Below are 16,580 nucleotides of genomic sequence, written 5' to 3'. Positions count from 1 at the left end.
AGATATCAGAGGGTTAGATAGGGTGGACAGGGAGAGCCTTTTTCCAAGTATGGTGATGGCGAGCACGAGGGGGCATAGCTTTAAATTGAGGGGTGATAGATATAGGAGAGATGTCAGAGGTAGTTTCTTTACTCAGAGAGTAGTAAAGGTATGGAATGCTTTGCCTGCAATGGTAGTAGATTTGCCAACTTTAAGTATATTTAAGTCATCATTGGACAAGCATATGGACGTACATGGAATAGTGTAGGTTAGATGGGCTTCAGATTGGTATAACAGGTCGGCGCAACATTGATGGCCAAAGGACCTGTACTGCGTTGTAATGTTCTATGTTCTATGATTCCCTAGAGCTGAATGTATTTCATTCTGTTTTGCCAGAGATGGGCACACAGCATGAACATATGACCTTGTGCGATTTGCAGACTTCCTACTGGTACTGAGTGTCATTGATTGCACACATGTAGCTTTCCTGACACTGTATATCAACTGTGCCCCATACCATAACCTCAGGAAAATTGCACTACCTCAGTGTCCGTTTGATATGTGACCATATACTGCGCTTCATAGCGTTAAATGCCACGTATCACTCCATTCTAAGGAAATCCACGGTGCTTTCTGCATTTGAACCACTACAATAAATTAGAGGTGGAGACTGGTGGTAGGCGTTGTTGATGTGGTTCTTGGCTCCAGTTAGCAATTTGTGTGCTTATGGTCAGCATGGAAACAATTATGCTCATGCTGCAAGATCAATGTGATGGAATGTACCATTGGTACACTGAAAGGATGTCCCCCCCATCTGTATTGCTCTGAAGGGGCCCTGCAGTACTCAGCAAAGAGGCTATTGAGATCTGTCATGTTTGCCACATGCTGTGCAACTTTATAAATCACAGCCCTTACCATTGGCTATGAGTCAACCAGGTGAGGAGCAGAAAAAGTAAGAAGATTACTTAAACATCCCTTTTATTGTTAATCAGATCATGAATAATTGAATGTGGGTCTACTGTGAACTAATAAACTTGCATCCTGTAAAGGTTAGGTTTCAGACTCTGTGGCAAAACTCTTTGTCATGTTGGTCAGCCATTCCCAACACCCCCACCACCCCCACCCCCCCCCACCACCACAACCCATACCCCGGTCAAATGCATGTATCACTCACACCATCTTTTGCTGAGTGATTCTGACCATGGTGAAAACTTTTCTCTCCCTCTGTCACCTATCCCAATCATACTTGCGAGCACGTTGTTGAAACACTGTTTTTAAAATTGGGACAAAGTCCTGAAGCACATTAAGTGTAAACTTCCGCAGTTTAAAAATAAACCCGAGAAGGCCCCTATTAATGGCAACAACAGCTAGAGGAAATCATGCAGCAACTCAGCAATAGGTAACTGAGCATCTGTTTAAGTCTCGCTGCTGGAGGTGGGAGCTCATTCCTGCTCTGACCGATGTTCAGCGATGTGTGTTTATGACATTTGTCAGCTGAAGCCTTGAGATCAAAATAACAGCACTGGTGTCAAGTTAGTGTTACACACTGACTGACATTGCGATTTCGGGCAGACACTCCATCCCTGTGTACTATCAGCCTCATCTAAATCTTGTCTGGTATAATTCACACCAGATGTGTGTGCACATTGCAGATATAATTTAGCATTAAAAATTGAGGTACTATGGGATCAGATCTCTAGTCTACATCTTCATGGAAGATACTTCTTTACTTTGATTAATTTATGTTGTCTTCGTATAGTAATTAGCTCTACATGTTTAAAGGCTTGCTTGCCTACCCACACCCATTTATTTTATTGTTAGAATTAACAAACAAGAATATGTCCCTACAGTAATGAAACAGAATTTTGTGTTTCTCTAGGTTCAATCTGACGCAAGATTATTTTCATCAGCACCTTAACTTCTCGTTCAGCATCCAAGGTTCCACCAACTTGCTCCTGTAACAAAGCATATGCCCTTTGCAAAGCCTGATATTCCATGGTCAGCTGACGAAAGCGTAGTTCAGTCTCCTCTTTTGCCATTCCCTAAAAACAAAAGCAAAATGAATGCTCATGGAAGTTTCATTAGTCTACACAGATTGGCGAAAATGTATGTGTCACAGTGAATATCACGCTACTATGTTTTAAGTAATAACATCCAGGAGGATGTTAAAGCAGGAGTGCTTTATGGTTTTTTAATATTAATCGTGACACTGCTTTTGTGGGCAAATGGCATACTGCATTTGGAAAGTGTTAGCTGTTCTGTCAGAGTCAGCAAGCAATGCTGATGAATTTCTGATATTACATGAACCATGAAATGATACTAAGCTCAGGTGAGATATTTATCACTGAAAGAGAATGAAAACTGAGATTTTGCATCTTCCAGTATTGCCATATAATTCAAATGCATCACTTTGAGTACAAAATGCAAAATGGTCTGGGAATGTGTTCACTGCCCAGTCTCTTCGCTGTAAAATAATACTTAAAAAGAAATTACGTGAATCAGAGCAACACCTTGATTTTAGTAAGGTGCCTTTCATTTACTAAACATCCTGAAGTACATCACAGTAATATAAATAAAAACCAAATTTGACTCATAATCATATAATGCACTTTTAGGGCATAAAACCAAAAGCTTGGTCAAAGGGATAGGCTTTAAGGAATGTGTTAAAGGAAAAAGGGAATGTTTGGTCCTTGGCAGCTGAAAGTACGTAAACAAAGTTAATGGGAACAAAGTTGGAACAATTAAAATCAAGGATCCTCAAGAGGTCCAAACGAGAGGAGGGCAGGTATCTCAGAGGGTTGCTGGGAGTGCAGAACTTGAATATTGCTGATAGGAGAGGTGATGGTTAACCTTTTCATCTAACCCTCCTCAGGAGATTAAAAAACTATAAAACTATGAGATAAAACAAGCAGAATTAGGCCATTTGGTCCATTGAGTCTGTTCACAATTCAATCATGGGTGATGTTTATCAATCCCTTCCTCTTGCCTTCTCCTCATAACACTTGATCCCTTTACTAATCAAGAACCGATCTATTTCTGTCTTAAACACACTCAATGGCGGTATCCACAGTTTTCTGCAGCAATGAGTTCCACAGATTCACCATCCTATAGCTGAATAAATTCCTCTTCATCCCATTCTAAAGGGCTGTTCCTTCACTCTGAGACTGTGCCCGTAGATCCTAGACTATCCCACTAGTGGAAAAATCTTCTCCAGTCCACACTATCCAGGCCTCTCGGTATTCTGTAAGTGTCAATCAGGTATCCCCATACCCTTCTAAACTCCGTCAAAAACAAACCCAGAGTCCTCAACCAATCCTCACATGACAACCCCTTCATCTCCAGAATCAGTCTTGTAAATCTCCTCTGGACCCTCTCCAACACCAGCACATCCTTCCTGAGATACAGGGCCCAAATCTGCTCACAATATTACAAATGCAGTCTGACCAGAGCTTTATACAGCCTCAGGAGTACACCTCTGCTCTTGTATTCTAGCCTTCTTAAAATGAATGCTAACGTTTCGTTTACTATCCTAACTGCCAACTGAACCTAGACATTAACCTTAAGAGAATCTGAACTAGGAATCCCAAGTCCTTTGTGCTTCAGATTTCCGAAGCCTTTCCCAATTTAGAAAACAGTCTATACCTCTATTCATCCTACCAAAATGTATAACCTCACATTTTCCCATGTTGTATTCCATCTGCTACTTCATTGCCCACTCTCCTCGCCTGTCTAAATCCTTCTACAGCCTCCCTGTCCCTCCACCTATCTTTGTCTGCAAACTTTGCAACAATGCCCTTAGTTCCTTCATCCAGATCTTTAATATGTAACGTAAATAGTTGTGGTCCCAAAACGGACCCCTGCGGAACTCTCCTGGTCACTCGTTGCCATGCTGAGAAAAAGCCATTAATCCCTACTCACTGCCTTCTGCCTGTCAGCCAATCTTCTCACCATGCCACAACCTTGCCCCTAATGTGGACCCTTATCTTAATAAGCAGCCTCCTGTGTGGCCCCTTATCAATACAAAGAAATACAGGAATGTCAAATTTCAAACTATAGCAACAATTTATGCAATTGGAGAAAAAAAGTTCTATTGGTTGGCATATAAACTCTTATTGGTTGAAGTTTAACCATGAGGAAAACAATGGTGAATGATAGCTTCTCTATGCTTCCAGGCAATTTGTAACAGCTTGAAAAAAAAACATAAATTGCTGGAGAAACACAACAGGTCTGGCAGCATCTCTGGAGAACACTGTGGTTCAGTGATTAGCACTGCTGTTCTCACAGCGTCAGGGACCTGTGTTTGATACCAGCCTCGGACAACTGTCTGTGTGGAGATTTTACATTCTCCCCGTGTCTGCAAAGGTGTGTTCCAGTTTCGTCCCACAGTAAAGAGATGTGCAGGCTAGGTGAATTAGCCATGCTAAATTGCCCATTGTGTTCAAGGATGTGTAGGTTAGGTGCATTAGTCAAGGAAATGTAGAGTAATAGGTTTGTGGAATAGGTCGAGGTGGGATACTCTTCGGAGGGTCAGTGTGGATGTGTTGGGCCAAATGGCCTGTTTCCACACTGTCGGGATTCCATGCTATGAAGTAGAAGTTAAGTTTTGGGTCCAGTGACTCTTCTTCCTTCACAAAGTTTAAATATGTTGCTATTGCTTGCAGAGAACAAATTCCTGCACATGAAAATATGTTACTTGCAGCAAAACTGAAGCTTTGTTCTGAAGAAGCATTATACCAGAGTTGAAATGTTTCTCTCTCCACAGATGCTGCCAAGTCTGTTGAGTTTCTTCAACATTTTCTGCTTTTATTTCAGATTTCCAGTATGCACAGTATTTTGCTTTTATTCCTGACCTTGGATAATGATCTTCAATTGATTGTTGCTGAAGCTAACTGTGCATTCAATGTTTTTCAGAAAGTCACATCTAACAATAGACAATTTGTTTTAGATTTTGTAAGCACTGACAGGATCTGAAAGCTGACTATCACAAACATCAAGGCAGCAGATAGATAGATTCCAAACAGACAACAAATAACGCCAGCTGTTCATGCTTTAATTTATGCAGCGGGAAGATTAGATTACTTATAGTGTGGAAACACGCCCTTCGGCCCAACAAGTCCACACCAACCCATCAAAGCACAACCCACCCAGACCCATTCCCCTACATTTACCCCTACACCTAACACTATGGGCAATTTAGCATGGCCAATTCACCTAACCTGCACATTTTTGGACTGTGGGAGGAAACCGAAGCACCCGGAGGAAACCCACACAGACATGGGGAGAATGTGCAAACTCCACACAGTCAGTCGCCTGAGGCGGGAATTGAATCCAGGTCTCTGGCGCTGTGAGGCAGAAGTGCTAACCACTGTGCCACCGTGCCGCCCAGTGGCACGGAAAGGAAAGCATAAATTGTTGTGGACAACTGGACAAGTACATCAATAAACAATGCTAAGGATGGTAAAAAGAAATGAGTTTGGAACTGGATAGTAGATGGGATGTTGGAATAAAGCGTGGGACAGTGTGTGATTGAATGAGAGCAATCAAGCAGTCAGTAAGAGCAGCCATAGTGACTAACAACCGAAGGTGCCATTTAGTAAGTACAGAGAAAAACAGTCACATTAATCATGACAATAGTGTAGCATATTACATTGTCCTCTCTGATTCAACCATGGAGGTGTAATGAGATATTGTTCAATCATGGTTGCCCTTTGTTGAGAATAACTAGTCCTTTCTCAGTGGAACCAGTAGATCTGCTACATTTGGACATCCAGAAGACATTCAATAAGGTACGTCACAAAAGGTTGAGTCGTAAGAACCCACGACATTGGAGATAGTATATTGGCATGGGCAGAGAACTGGCTTTTGGACAGGAAACAATGAGAAGGGATAAGGAGGTCTTTTTCAGGTTGGTGATCCATGACTAGTGAGGTTTCACAGCGATCAATGCTGGGACTGCAATTTTTCAGAATATAGATGAATGACTTGGTGGAAGGAAGAGAATGTACTGTCGCCAAATTTGCAGATGATACAAAAATATGTGGATACGCAGATTGTGGGAGGGGTAGAAACAATTTACAGAGAGAGATTGCTAGGTTAACTAAGTGTGCAAAAATTTGGGAAATGGTATGTAATGTGGGAAGATGCAAAGTCATTCATTTTGAAAGGGAGAACAATAGAACAGAGTATTATTTGGATGGAGAAAAACTGCAAAAAGCTGAAACACAAAGGGACTTGAGGACACTTGTGCATGAAACACAGAAAGCTAGCACACAGGCACAGCAGGTAATCAGGAAGGCTAATGGAATGTGAGCCCTCAGTTCAAGGGGTTTGGGGTATAAGAGTAGGGAAGTCTTGCTGCAACTGAACAAGTTGCTGGTGAGACCACACCTGGAGTACTGTGAGCAGGTTTTGAACCCTCATGTAAGGCAGGATATCATTTCATTGAAGGCAGTTGAGAAAAGGTTCACCAGGATGATCCCTGATATGGAGGATTATGAGTAAAGGCTAAACAGCTTGGAACGCTACTCATTGGAGTTTAGAAGAATGAGAGGTGATTTCATTGAAACATACAGGATCCTTACGAGGCTTGTCAGGGTAAATGCTGAGAGGACATTTCCCCTCATGGGAGAGTTTAGGACCAGAGAGCATCGTCTCACAATAAAGGGATGCCAATTTAAGACTGGGACACGAAGGCATTTTTTTCTATCGGGGTTGAAAGTCTTTGGAACTCCTTGCCACAGACAGCTGTGGGGGCAGAATCCTTGTGTATATTTAAGGCTGGGATGGATAGATTCTTAATCATCAGAGGAATTGAGGATGACAGGGAAAGGGCAGGAAAGTTGGCATGAGGAATATTGTATCTGCCTTGATCCTATTGGATGGTGGTACAGGCTCAAGGGGCCAAACAGCCTACCCATGTTCCTATTTCTGCTGGTCTTTAACACCGGCAGCCATCAAGAGGTTGCCCATCTTCTGAGTTAGCATTTAAATTCATACCTAGGAAAAGTTTTATTTTACATAAGGCTTACATCAACAGCAAAGCAACAGAAGAACAAAACAAAATGAAGCTGAGTTATGTTACACAAGACTTGAAGCATGGAACATTCAGTGCTCCTCAGAGGTCCTGATGAAAAACAACCAAGGTAATAAGGAGAAGTATTCGAAGAGCTGTAAAGACATTAGGTGTTTCCATATAGATAATGAAGACTGGTGAGACTTTGTCACATAAATCATTTGTTTGAAGAAGGAAATCTGACAATAGAGGACCTTAGTTAGAGGGACATGGGAGTTAGTACAGTGAAGCATATGTTGGTTAGTCTGATTTTAGAGTAGGTTAGAAGGCCAGCACAATATCGAGGGCCGAAGGGCCTATATTGTGCTGTACTGTTCTATGATCTTATATTCTAGTTACCAACATAGGATATGAAATAACTCCATAGAGGCCGATATTCCATCACCTTTTATTTGCACATGGGAGAGTCCTTGACACTCATCCAGCTCCCTCAGAGCCAGTTCTGAGTGACAGGATAGCTAACACGCCTGTTTATATCGGTCAGCCAGGGCTCCCTGATTGGAACAGATTAACAGTCCCAATCAGGAAACTCATAATATATGAGGTGTACTTAGTTGACCATGTTACAATCACTGCAGAGTCCAAGTAGTGTTTAAGTTCAAAAGTGAAGATCAGAAAGAAAATGCAATTCACAAAGAAACTGAAAGCATTAAAGAATCCACTGGTAAATCAAAGGCCTTAAATTTTGCAATAATGAAAAGACTCTCAGTTGGTGTGAAAATGACGAAGTAAGGAATTCTAGAAGTTTCTCCCCAAAAACAGTCCATTTCATTTTATCTGGGGAAAGATTGAGTTTCACGCATGTGTATTCATGGAGACAGCTCACCATCAACAGCTATCCGCACTCCTGTCTGATTCTGGTAACACAGGTGTGGGAAAAAAACAAATTTCTTGCTCATTCACTCTATTGGTATAAGTCTGAGGGTAATCATAACTGGATTAGTGTTGCATGGACGACTTTACTTCTTACATGAATGACTTAACAACCCTCCATCATCTCAATCAGCTGCCTGCCATTTCACCAGGTAGTTGTAGACTGTTTGAAGTAAGGCTATGAATTTCAGTGATTCTTTTTAATAAGGTGTTAGTGAATTTTTATCAATGAGTATGCTTTTCTTTTCATAGTGAATGCTTCAATTGACACACAAGAACACTATTTTATCTCATCTCAAAATGGGTCCTGAGGTGTACCCAGTGTGGATACTGGATGAGTTGACACAGTCAGTGTCAGAGCAAAGTTGACGTGTGGGGGGCAATGAGCTGGCATAGGTGTTAAATAGGGCCATGTGGGGTGGGTGAATGGGCATAGCTTTGCATGGACAGTATGGGGGTTACAGAGTCATAGACTCCCACAATGACCCTCTGAAGAGCATCCCACTCAGACCCACCCCTTTGTCCTATCCCTGTAATCATGCATCCCCCTGGCAAACCCACCTAGCCTGCATATCCCTCGACACTATGGGGGATTTAGCATGGCCAATCTACCTAGCCTGCACATCTTTGGACCGTGGGAGGAAATCAAAGCACCCAGTGGAAATTCATTCAGACATGGGGAGAATGTGCAAACTCCACACAGACAGTCACCCAAGAGTGGAATTGAACTAGAGTCCTTGGCATTGTGAGGTAGCAGTGCTAACCACTGAGCCACCGTGCTACTCAGACTTCGCCCCCTGGGTGGCCTCAAGCTACAAACCATCCGGCTGACTGCTGAACACACTGGCAAATTGTGCCACAGAAACCATAGGATTGGGGGGCATGAGGTGGCAAATGTTGGCATGGATAGAACATGGGGTGAGTAACGAGAGACTGAGGACAAAAGGGCTATTTTGTGGTTTATTCGTTGTTTTGCCCAAAATTTCCAAATAGTGCCAAAGCACTAAGGTTTACCTTTTACCCAGACTGCCTCTGTACCTGTCAGCCTCCATAATCATTAGAACCTGACTACCGTATCTCTGGGTTTGCAGAGTTTCGAATTATCCCGACACTCCTTTTCTGATCGCAGAGAAATACCACAAGCTGGGGTATAACTAACTAATGCATGTCACTGTTCTGACCATTCAGTAGAATTGATGATCAAAATCAAAGTCCTTTGACTGACTTGACAGTCAGATATTGAAAGAACAGAGCTAGACTAATAGAAATGGAAGAAAGTGTCCAGACAGAAAGAAAAATTAACCAGATCCATGTAAATATGTAGCATAAAAATAGAATTTTTAAAAAAACTGTCAAATGATATTCTTGTTAAACATATACTGTCAAGGAAAGATACTTTTTTTAAACATGTTAATAACTCTGGTGATGTCATCAATTTCATATTTTTTGGTTTCAATGACTGTAAAGCAAGTTTTGCAGAATTTCACAGTGTGTCGATAATGATTTTTGTGATATTATTCTGGCATATTATATAAGTATACAATTTCATGTTTTCATTGATGTTAATCCTTTCAGTAGAGGAAGAGAGTGTGAATATTCTCGATGCCTGTCTGCTGACCCTCTGTGTCTGCCGGGGTGGGGGGGGAGGGGGGGGAGGTGTAAATAAAGTTGTTCAACACTTGCTGACAGCAGTTGAGCATTGTCCTTTCTCTCAGTGTAACACTACAACAAGTGCAAACACTAAACAAAGTGGCCAGCAAGTTGAAGAATCCAAACTTGGCAAAAAAAAGGGCAATGGTGCATTGGCAAAGGTGGTTACTGATTCCTAAATAAGTGTTTGTTTTCTCGTGAGCCCTTGGGTGAGTGCTATTTCTCTTTAATAAAATAGTTGGTGTTCTTTCAGGAATGCACTGCTACACTGCCATCCTGTGGCAAATTATGAGCACTACAGCCAGAACAGTCTCCAAGAGTTGGGCCCAGAAATTGGGTTGCTCCAGCTTACCAACGTGAATCAGTTATGAAGATTTTGTCAGAAGGGGTAGATCCAAAGCATGAGAAAGACAAACAACCAATACCAGACTGAAAGGACTTTAATAGTATCAGTGATGCAGCAGCATTCTGGTACAGGGCGGTCTGCTATAATGCAACAGTCGGGTTCATCTGTAATCCCGTGTGATAGAAAATCGCTCTATGGAAAAACCGCTATAGAAAATCACGCTGTAGAAGATTGCTACAGAGAACTGCTATACCCGTTCATCAGAAAGTTCACGTTATCCAAACAGTGTCCCCAGTCGTGTTACAGCGAATTAATGCTGATGAATCACATGTTATACCAGAACGATGTGCATACCACTTCAGGGAAAATGGGACATGCAGTCAGGAGGCAGCTAGATAACCAGAGCTGCACAGAAAGTGATTGGGAGGGATGAGGTGAATGGTACTATCTTACAGACAGTAGAGGAATGCACAAACTGTCCCAATTGGGAAGTCTTGGGTGCTTTCCAAGGCCTCCGGGTTTTGGAACTTGAACGTCGTTTGGAGTTATTATGGTGCATCTACAAGGGCGAGAATAACATGGATAACATCTTAATTGAAGTGGTCACACCACAGGTTCAGAGAGTGCAAGCAGAAAAGGACTGAGGAGATTGGGACTACACTTGTTGGAATTTAGAAGAATGAAGGGGGATCTCATAGAAACATATAAAATTATGGCGGGAATAGATAAGAAAGAAGCAAGGATTGAAACTTGACCATATCTCAACATTAGGGGGAGCAGATTTAGGACTGAGTTGAGGAGGAACTTCTTCACCCAAAGTGTTAGGAATGTGTGGAATTCCCTGCCCAGTGAAGCAGTTGAGACAAACTCATTGAATGTTTTTAAGGCAAAGATTTTTGAACAGTCAAGGAATTAAGGGTGTGGTGAATGGGTGGGTAAGTGGAGCTGAGGCCATAAAAAGGTCAAAATGATCTTATTGAATGACGGAGCCAGACCCTTCACGCCAATTCGTCTGTGCCAACCAAATATCCTAAATTAATCTAGTCCTATTTGCCAGTATTTGGCCCATATCCCTCTAATCCCTTCCTATTCATATATCCATCCTGATATATTTTAAATGCTGTAATTGTACCAACCTCCACCACTTCTTCAGGCTGCCCATGCCATACACTCACCACTATCTATGTGAAAAAGTTGCTTCTTAGGTCCCTCTTCAATCTTTCCCCTTTCACCTTAAATTTCTTTGATTAAATGGGCATTGAGAAAGTTAAAACAAATAATCCTGTTGCAAAGATGTGTTGAGAGAAAACTAATCATGATATCAAAAAATTTAATGTTATGATTTAAAGTGATGTTATTCAATCTGAAACGAGGATCTTAAACCGAAACAAAGGAAACTATGATGGTATGAGTGGCAAATTGCTGTGGTAGTTTAGGAAACATCTTTAAAGAGCATGATGGCAATGGTTAACATCTTTAAAAATTAACATACATTGTTCAATACATATGCATAAATCTGAGGCACAAAGAAACTCAGAAGGAAAAGTCAGTCAACTGTGGTTAACAAGAGAGATTAATGTTTATCTTAAATCAAAGGAGGAGGCTTGTAAGGTTGATGTAAAATTAGTAAACTTGAGGATCGGGAGCATTTTAGAATTCAGCAAAGGGTAATCAAGAAACTGATAAAGAGAAAATAGAATATGCAAGTAAACTGCAAAAACTCATAAGTACAAACTGTAAACATTTCTATAGATATGCAAAAATAGATATATAATGTAAAAAGATTAGCAAAGGCAGAAGAATCAGTTCCAGCAACACTCAAGAAGATCAAAAGCATCTAGGAGCAACCCATTTGATTGACACCCCATCCACCAACTTCAACATTCATTCCCCTTCACCACTAAAACACAGTGGCGGCAGTGTGTGCCATCTACAAAATGCACTGCATTTGTCTACTAAGGCTCTGACACCAGAGCCTTTCAAATGTGCAACCTCCACTAGCTCACTTTAATGGTGGCTGTAATCTCAGTAAAAGCCTATTGTCATATTGAAGAAGGGATCAATCTAGTTTATATCACCTCATCCAGATCATCTTCAGGAGTACAAGGGGTTCGATCCGTCTTATCAGTTTGGTAGGAAATGGATGAACCATCAGAATCCAGTGAGGCTTCATCATCGTATCCAAAAAAGGTCTCCACAACTGGCTTCTGTAAATTACAAATTTAAGACTCATTAATGCATGGAACATGTGCAAGCAAATGGCAAGAAAAGTGAATCAAACTTTAATTAGATTTTTTTTAACAAGTATCAAGAGCTAGGAATGATATTCATTTCACAACGTTGAGATTTCTATTGATTTCTACACAGAAGTATATTATAGAGTCATACAGCTGTACAGTCTAATTCATCAATGCTGACCAGATACCCTAAATAATTCTAGTCCCATTTGCCAGCTTTTGGCCCATATCCTTCTAAACCTTTCCTAATCATGTCCCCATCTAGATGCCTTTTAAATGTTGTAATTGTACCAAGCTCCACCACTCCCTCTGGAAGCTTATTCTATACATGCACTATCCTCTGCATGAAAAACACTTGCCCCTTAGGTCCCTTTCAAATCTTTCCCCTTTTATCTTAATCTATGCCCTCTAGTTTTGGACTCCCCTATCCTGGGAAAAAGACATTGGCTATTCACCCTATCCATGCCCCTCCTGATTTTATAAACTTCTGTAAAGTCACCCCTCAGCCTCCGACACTCCAGGAAAAGTAGCCCCAGCCTATTCAGTCTCTAAGTATCTTTGGATTTGAAGTTCAGTATAAGAAAAAAAAGAGTAAGAACATTTGCCCTTTCTATTAGTTATTTAAGGGGCTTTGGAGCAAGGATTTGATACCTGTTGTTCTTGTGATGCTTAATAGGAACGGAATGATTTTAGGGACATGCCATCTTTTGTTTTTATTTGTGTCCACAGAGAGGCAGCACTGAGCATTCCTGACATTTCAGTCCTGGACGATCAAATTTGACTAATTTTCAATAATGATACAAATCAAGTATCAATCAATCAAATTCTTTTTTGGGTCTACTGAAAATACTGAAATATAAGCAGAAAATCTGAACATAATAGATTTTTGGTAACAGTGAAATAGTATTTGAAGATCATTGCTCAATATTTTCTTAATGGTAGCTGAGTAAATATATTTCTTATTTAAAAATAAAATAAACTAAAACTGAATAAATTTCTTTTCTTGTATCTGCAAGTAAAGGTTTTACTGTTTTCTGTTAAAATCACATAATTTTCATTCCAACCATAAATATTATGATTACAAATGTATTAAAAAGAAATACATTGAGCAGGAGAAATGTACTGGCTATTCTACATTATAATCCAGATATTAGAAAGTATTGCATCACTTTCTAGTGCAGAAGCGGCGTGTGTGTGTATGTCTGTGTGTGTGTGTGTATTTACGCTCGCACATGCGCTTCAATGTCGGATCAGGGTCTGGAGTTCTAAGGGATCAGGGTGAGGGGTGTGCGGTAAGTTGTGGGTCAATTGAATAGCAGTTGGACTAATTATTTTAACATTTCCTGACTAACTGTTTACTTAACTTCAGCAGAACCTTCCAAATTCTCCAATCTAAACAGTGAATTAATCAGCATGATCTTCAATTTTCCAGGCAATTCCTTTGTAATCTACTACAGCAGGGATTCTATGGCATCCCCATGTGCTACTACCATGTACACTTCAGGAACATTTATCTGACCATCAGAAGATCAGTGGCAATATGTTGTATTTAAAGCTTACATAACTGCATGTTTCCTTATGTTCCTAAAGAATTAGCTTCAGCCTATATAATACTACAGGATGCAGATTATATGAATCTTTTTCGGATCTTTTGTAGAAAGTCATTCAAATAATATGGATATTTGTACACTGGAACAGGGTTTAAAATGTGCAAGTGGACTTAAGGGAATGTCTGCAGGTCATTTTGTCAGTCAGGGTTATATGCAAGGAATCAGTCTAATATGACCAGATGAAATTCCCCATAATTCTGGAAATGCATTGCACATCAAGGAGCGTTTTAAAAACAAATGGTCAAGCTGGAAATTTTCATCTATTCTTTTTTCAGTATTAGTGCACTCTGGGAGTTTTGTTTCTCATCAATAGTTAGTTATGTAGTTTATCAGTGAGTAATAGGGTTAAACACTAAGGCTAAATATATCTGCTTGAAAAACAGAATTCAAAGTCCAAGAACCTTGGTCTAGATATTACATGTCACCACCATGTGTGCTTTTGACAGAAGGGGATGTAATATAGGTCAGTAATTATCCCTCAAACTCACCCTCACAATAGGGAGAGTGGGCAGGTGCTGAAATTGGGAGCCCTCCTGTGAAATGTAAATCAATAATCAATTAAGAATCAATTTCATTCCTTTCAAACTCAGCTGAGCCCTATATTATACTAACACACTGTTTCGCAACAGTTTCTACCCTACCATTGCTAGAATACTGAATGGACTCACAAACTCATAACATTCGCCTGTACCTGTGTTTTTGTTTTTGCCGCTGTTTACCTATTATTTACTATCTATGCTACTTAACTCTGTGATCTGCCTGTATTGCTCGCAAGACAAAGCTTTTCACTGTGCCTCGGTACACGTGACAATAAATTCAATTCAGTTCAATTCAATTCATTGCCACAGTAGGTGTGATGAGGCAGAAGTGAGATTCCTCTCTGTTGTAAAGTGTTCAAAGTCATGGGATGGAAGAGTGACCTTTGCCCATCAAAGCTACCTCCTCCCTGAGGAGTTAAAGATCTCCCTGAACTAAGCACCCTTATTTAACCTTATTCCTGAACCCATCGAACCTCCTACCTGGGTCTTGCCCACTCTGGAACTCACTATACACCAACTGAGCCCACCCACAGCGCTTAATAGCTTTAGTGAAGGGTTATTATTGGCCTGTCAGCACCCATCATAATTCATTCTCAATTTACAGCAAGGACAAAAAATGACACTTGTTTATTGTGTGAAAGAAAACTGTCAAAATTCGGAGAAATTCAACAGTTTTCAATTTCTGACCAGTACTTTGCTCCAATTAATATATTTGAATTTTGTGAGATTGATACTTGTAATCTTGGCACTCTGTGTACATTACTTTTTGGGTATTAGGATGAGGGAAAAGAGGCAGAGACTTATAACATTCTATCTCCTATGTGATTAGCCACACTCTCAGAGGCGTATCTGGAATGGGCAGGAAGCTCCTCCTAGATATTCTGGATTGTATATTCATTACGCGGGATGAATATTATGCCAGAACAGCACATCTCACAAGGAAAGGGTACACTATAGATTGTGGACCTGACGTTTCAAATTAGAAGATTGACCACTATCTGCTCAAATGTCCATAAAGCTAAGGGGTGAATTTTACAGACAGATGGAATTCACTGCAGAACTGGCAGTCATTGGGCAACTGATTTCCAATGATTATGATGGGGTTTCTCTCTCACCCGCCATCATAGGCTGTTTAAGGCTGACAGCAACACATAACTTGCATGGCACAAACTAAATGTGTGCCAATTCCAAACAGTCGTCTTGTTTGGTAATTAGCCCTAAATGTTGAAAATAAAGCTGAATGAGGAAGACTGTCAAACCTAGCCTAAGCAAAGACAGACACTTAATTCAGCCTACTGCAGTTTTTAAAAAAGCGGTGTCAGATCTTAATGTTGCAAACATAAAATGTCATGATGTGGAGGTGCCAGTATTGGACTGGGTGGACAAAGTTAAAACTTACACAACAGCCGGTTCTAGTCCAACAGGTTTATTTGGAAGCACTAGCTATCGAGGTGCTGCCCCTTCATCAGGTTGGCAACCACCTGATGAAGGGGCAGCACCTCGATAGCTAGTGCTTCCAAATAAACCTGTTGGACTATAGCCTGGTGTTGTGTGATTTTTAACACAAAATGTGACATGCTGTATTTAAGGTTTATATTTGCAATGTCAATGACACATTTCCTTTTTGGTTGAATTGTCTTTAACTTACATACATTTGTTTGAAATAGTTTACATGCACGTTTTTTGAGATGTTTTGCATAAAGTAATCTGATGCTTGAATGCTTAAGTGAAGGTTACACTTTGCAAGTGAACTTAGGTGAACTCCCACAGGAAATTACATCAGTTAGGCTTTGTATACAACAAATCGGGGGTGATGCAGACACAGGAAAGTTCCTGTCCTTTTCCAATTTTTTATGTCAATTACAAATTGTCTTCTCTTTCCATATTGAACTACTAATCACTCTCTGAAGGGGACAGCAGCCCATTGATTTTACCTTGCTTGATTTTGTAACTTTCTTCCTCTGTTTTCTGTAATGTAGAAGCTTATCCCGATCCTGCAATCAAAGCAGACGGAGTTGCATCAAAAATAAAATAGTTCAAAATGTCATCTCATAGTGTAAGATTACAATCCCTTTTCAGCACTAATTAAAAATGTGGACTAATTAAATTTACAAGATTAGACTGAAGTTTTATTCAGGCATCTGAAATTTTAATTGCTGATTCATTGTCTGCATTACTTTCACCAATGTTATAAATAAAACTCGACAACATTTCAAATTATATCACATTAAATGTTTCCTTGACTAAATATTTACCACTTCCAACCTCTCTTGA

The 16,580-nt window shown here is 40.3% G+C and overlaps 1 protein-coding gene across 21 annotated transcripts in view; it reads right to left on the bottom strand.

The window, feature by feature from the left end:
• Positions 1-16,580, bottom strand: part of jakmip3 (Janus kinase and microtubule interacting protein 3) — a 377,671-nt gene that overhangs the window by 127,415 nt on the left and 233,676 nt on the right. For all 21 annotated transcript variants that reach the window (XR_015760937.1, XR_015760934.1, XR_015760936.1 and 18 more), the window contains 3 exons: positions 16,241-16,300; positions 11,999-12,127; positions 1,893-2,021 (listed from right to left, as the gene is read on the bottom strand). Coding sequence is in view for 8 of the 21 variants with exons in the window: in XM_043712580.2 (XP_043568515.1) it covers positions 1,893-2,021; positions 11,999-12,127; positions 16,241-16,300 (318 nt within the window). In the remaining 13 variants the exon portion in view is untranslated. The remainder of the gene's footprint in view (positions 1-1,892; positions 2,022-11,998; positions 12,128-16,240; positions 16,301-16,580) is intronic.

The sequence above is a fragment of the Chiloscyllium plagiosum genome, unplaced genomic scaffold (genome assembly GCF_037043375.1).
Source record: "Chiloscyllium plagiosum isolate Xiang-an unplaced genomic scaffold, Cpla_swu_hap1 HiC_scaffold_22, whole genome shotgun sequence".
In the NCBI taxonomy this organism is placed as follows: domain Eukaryota; kingdom Metazoa; phylum Chordata; class Chondrichthyes; order Orectolobiformes; family Hemiscylliidae; genus Chiloscyllium; species Chiloscyllium plagiosum.
Note: the sequence above shows the minus strand (reverse complement) of the source record. Positions and strands in the feature narration are given on the sequence as shown.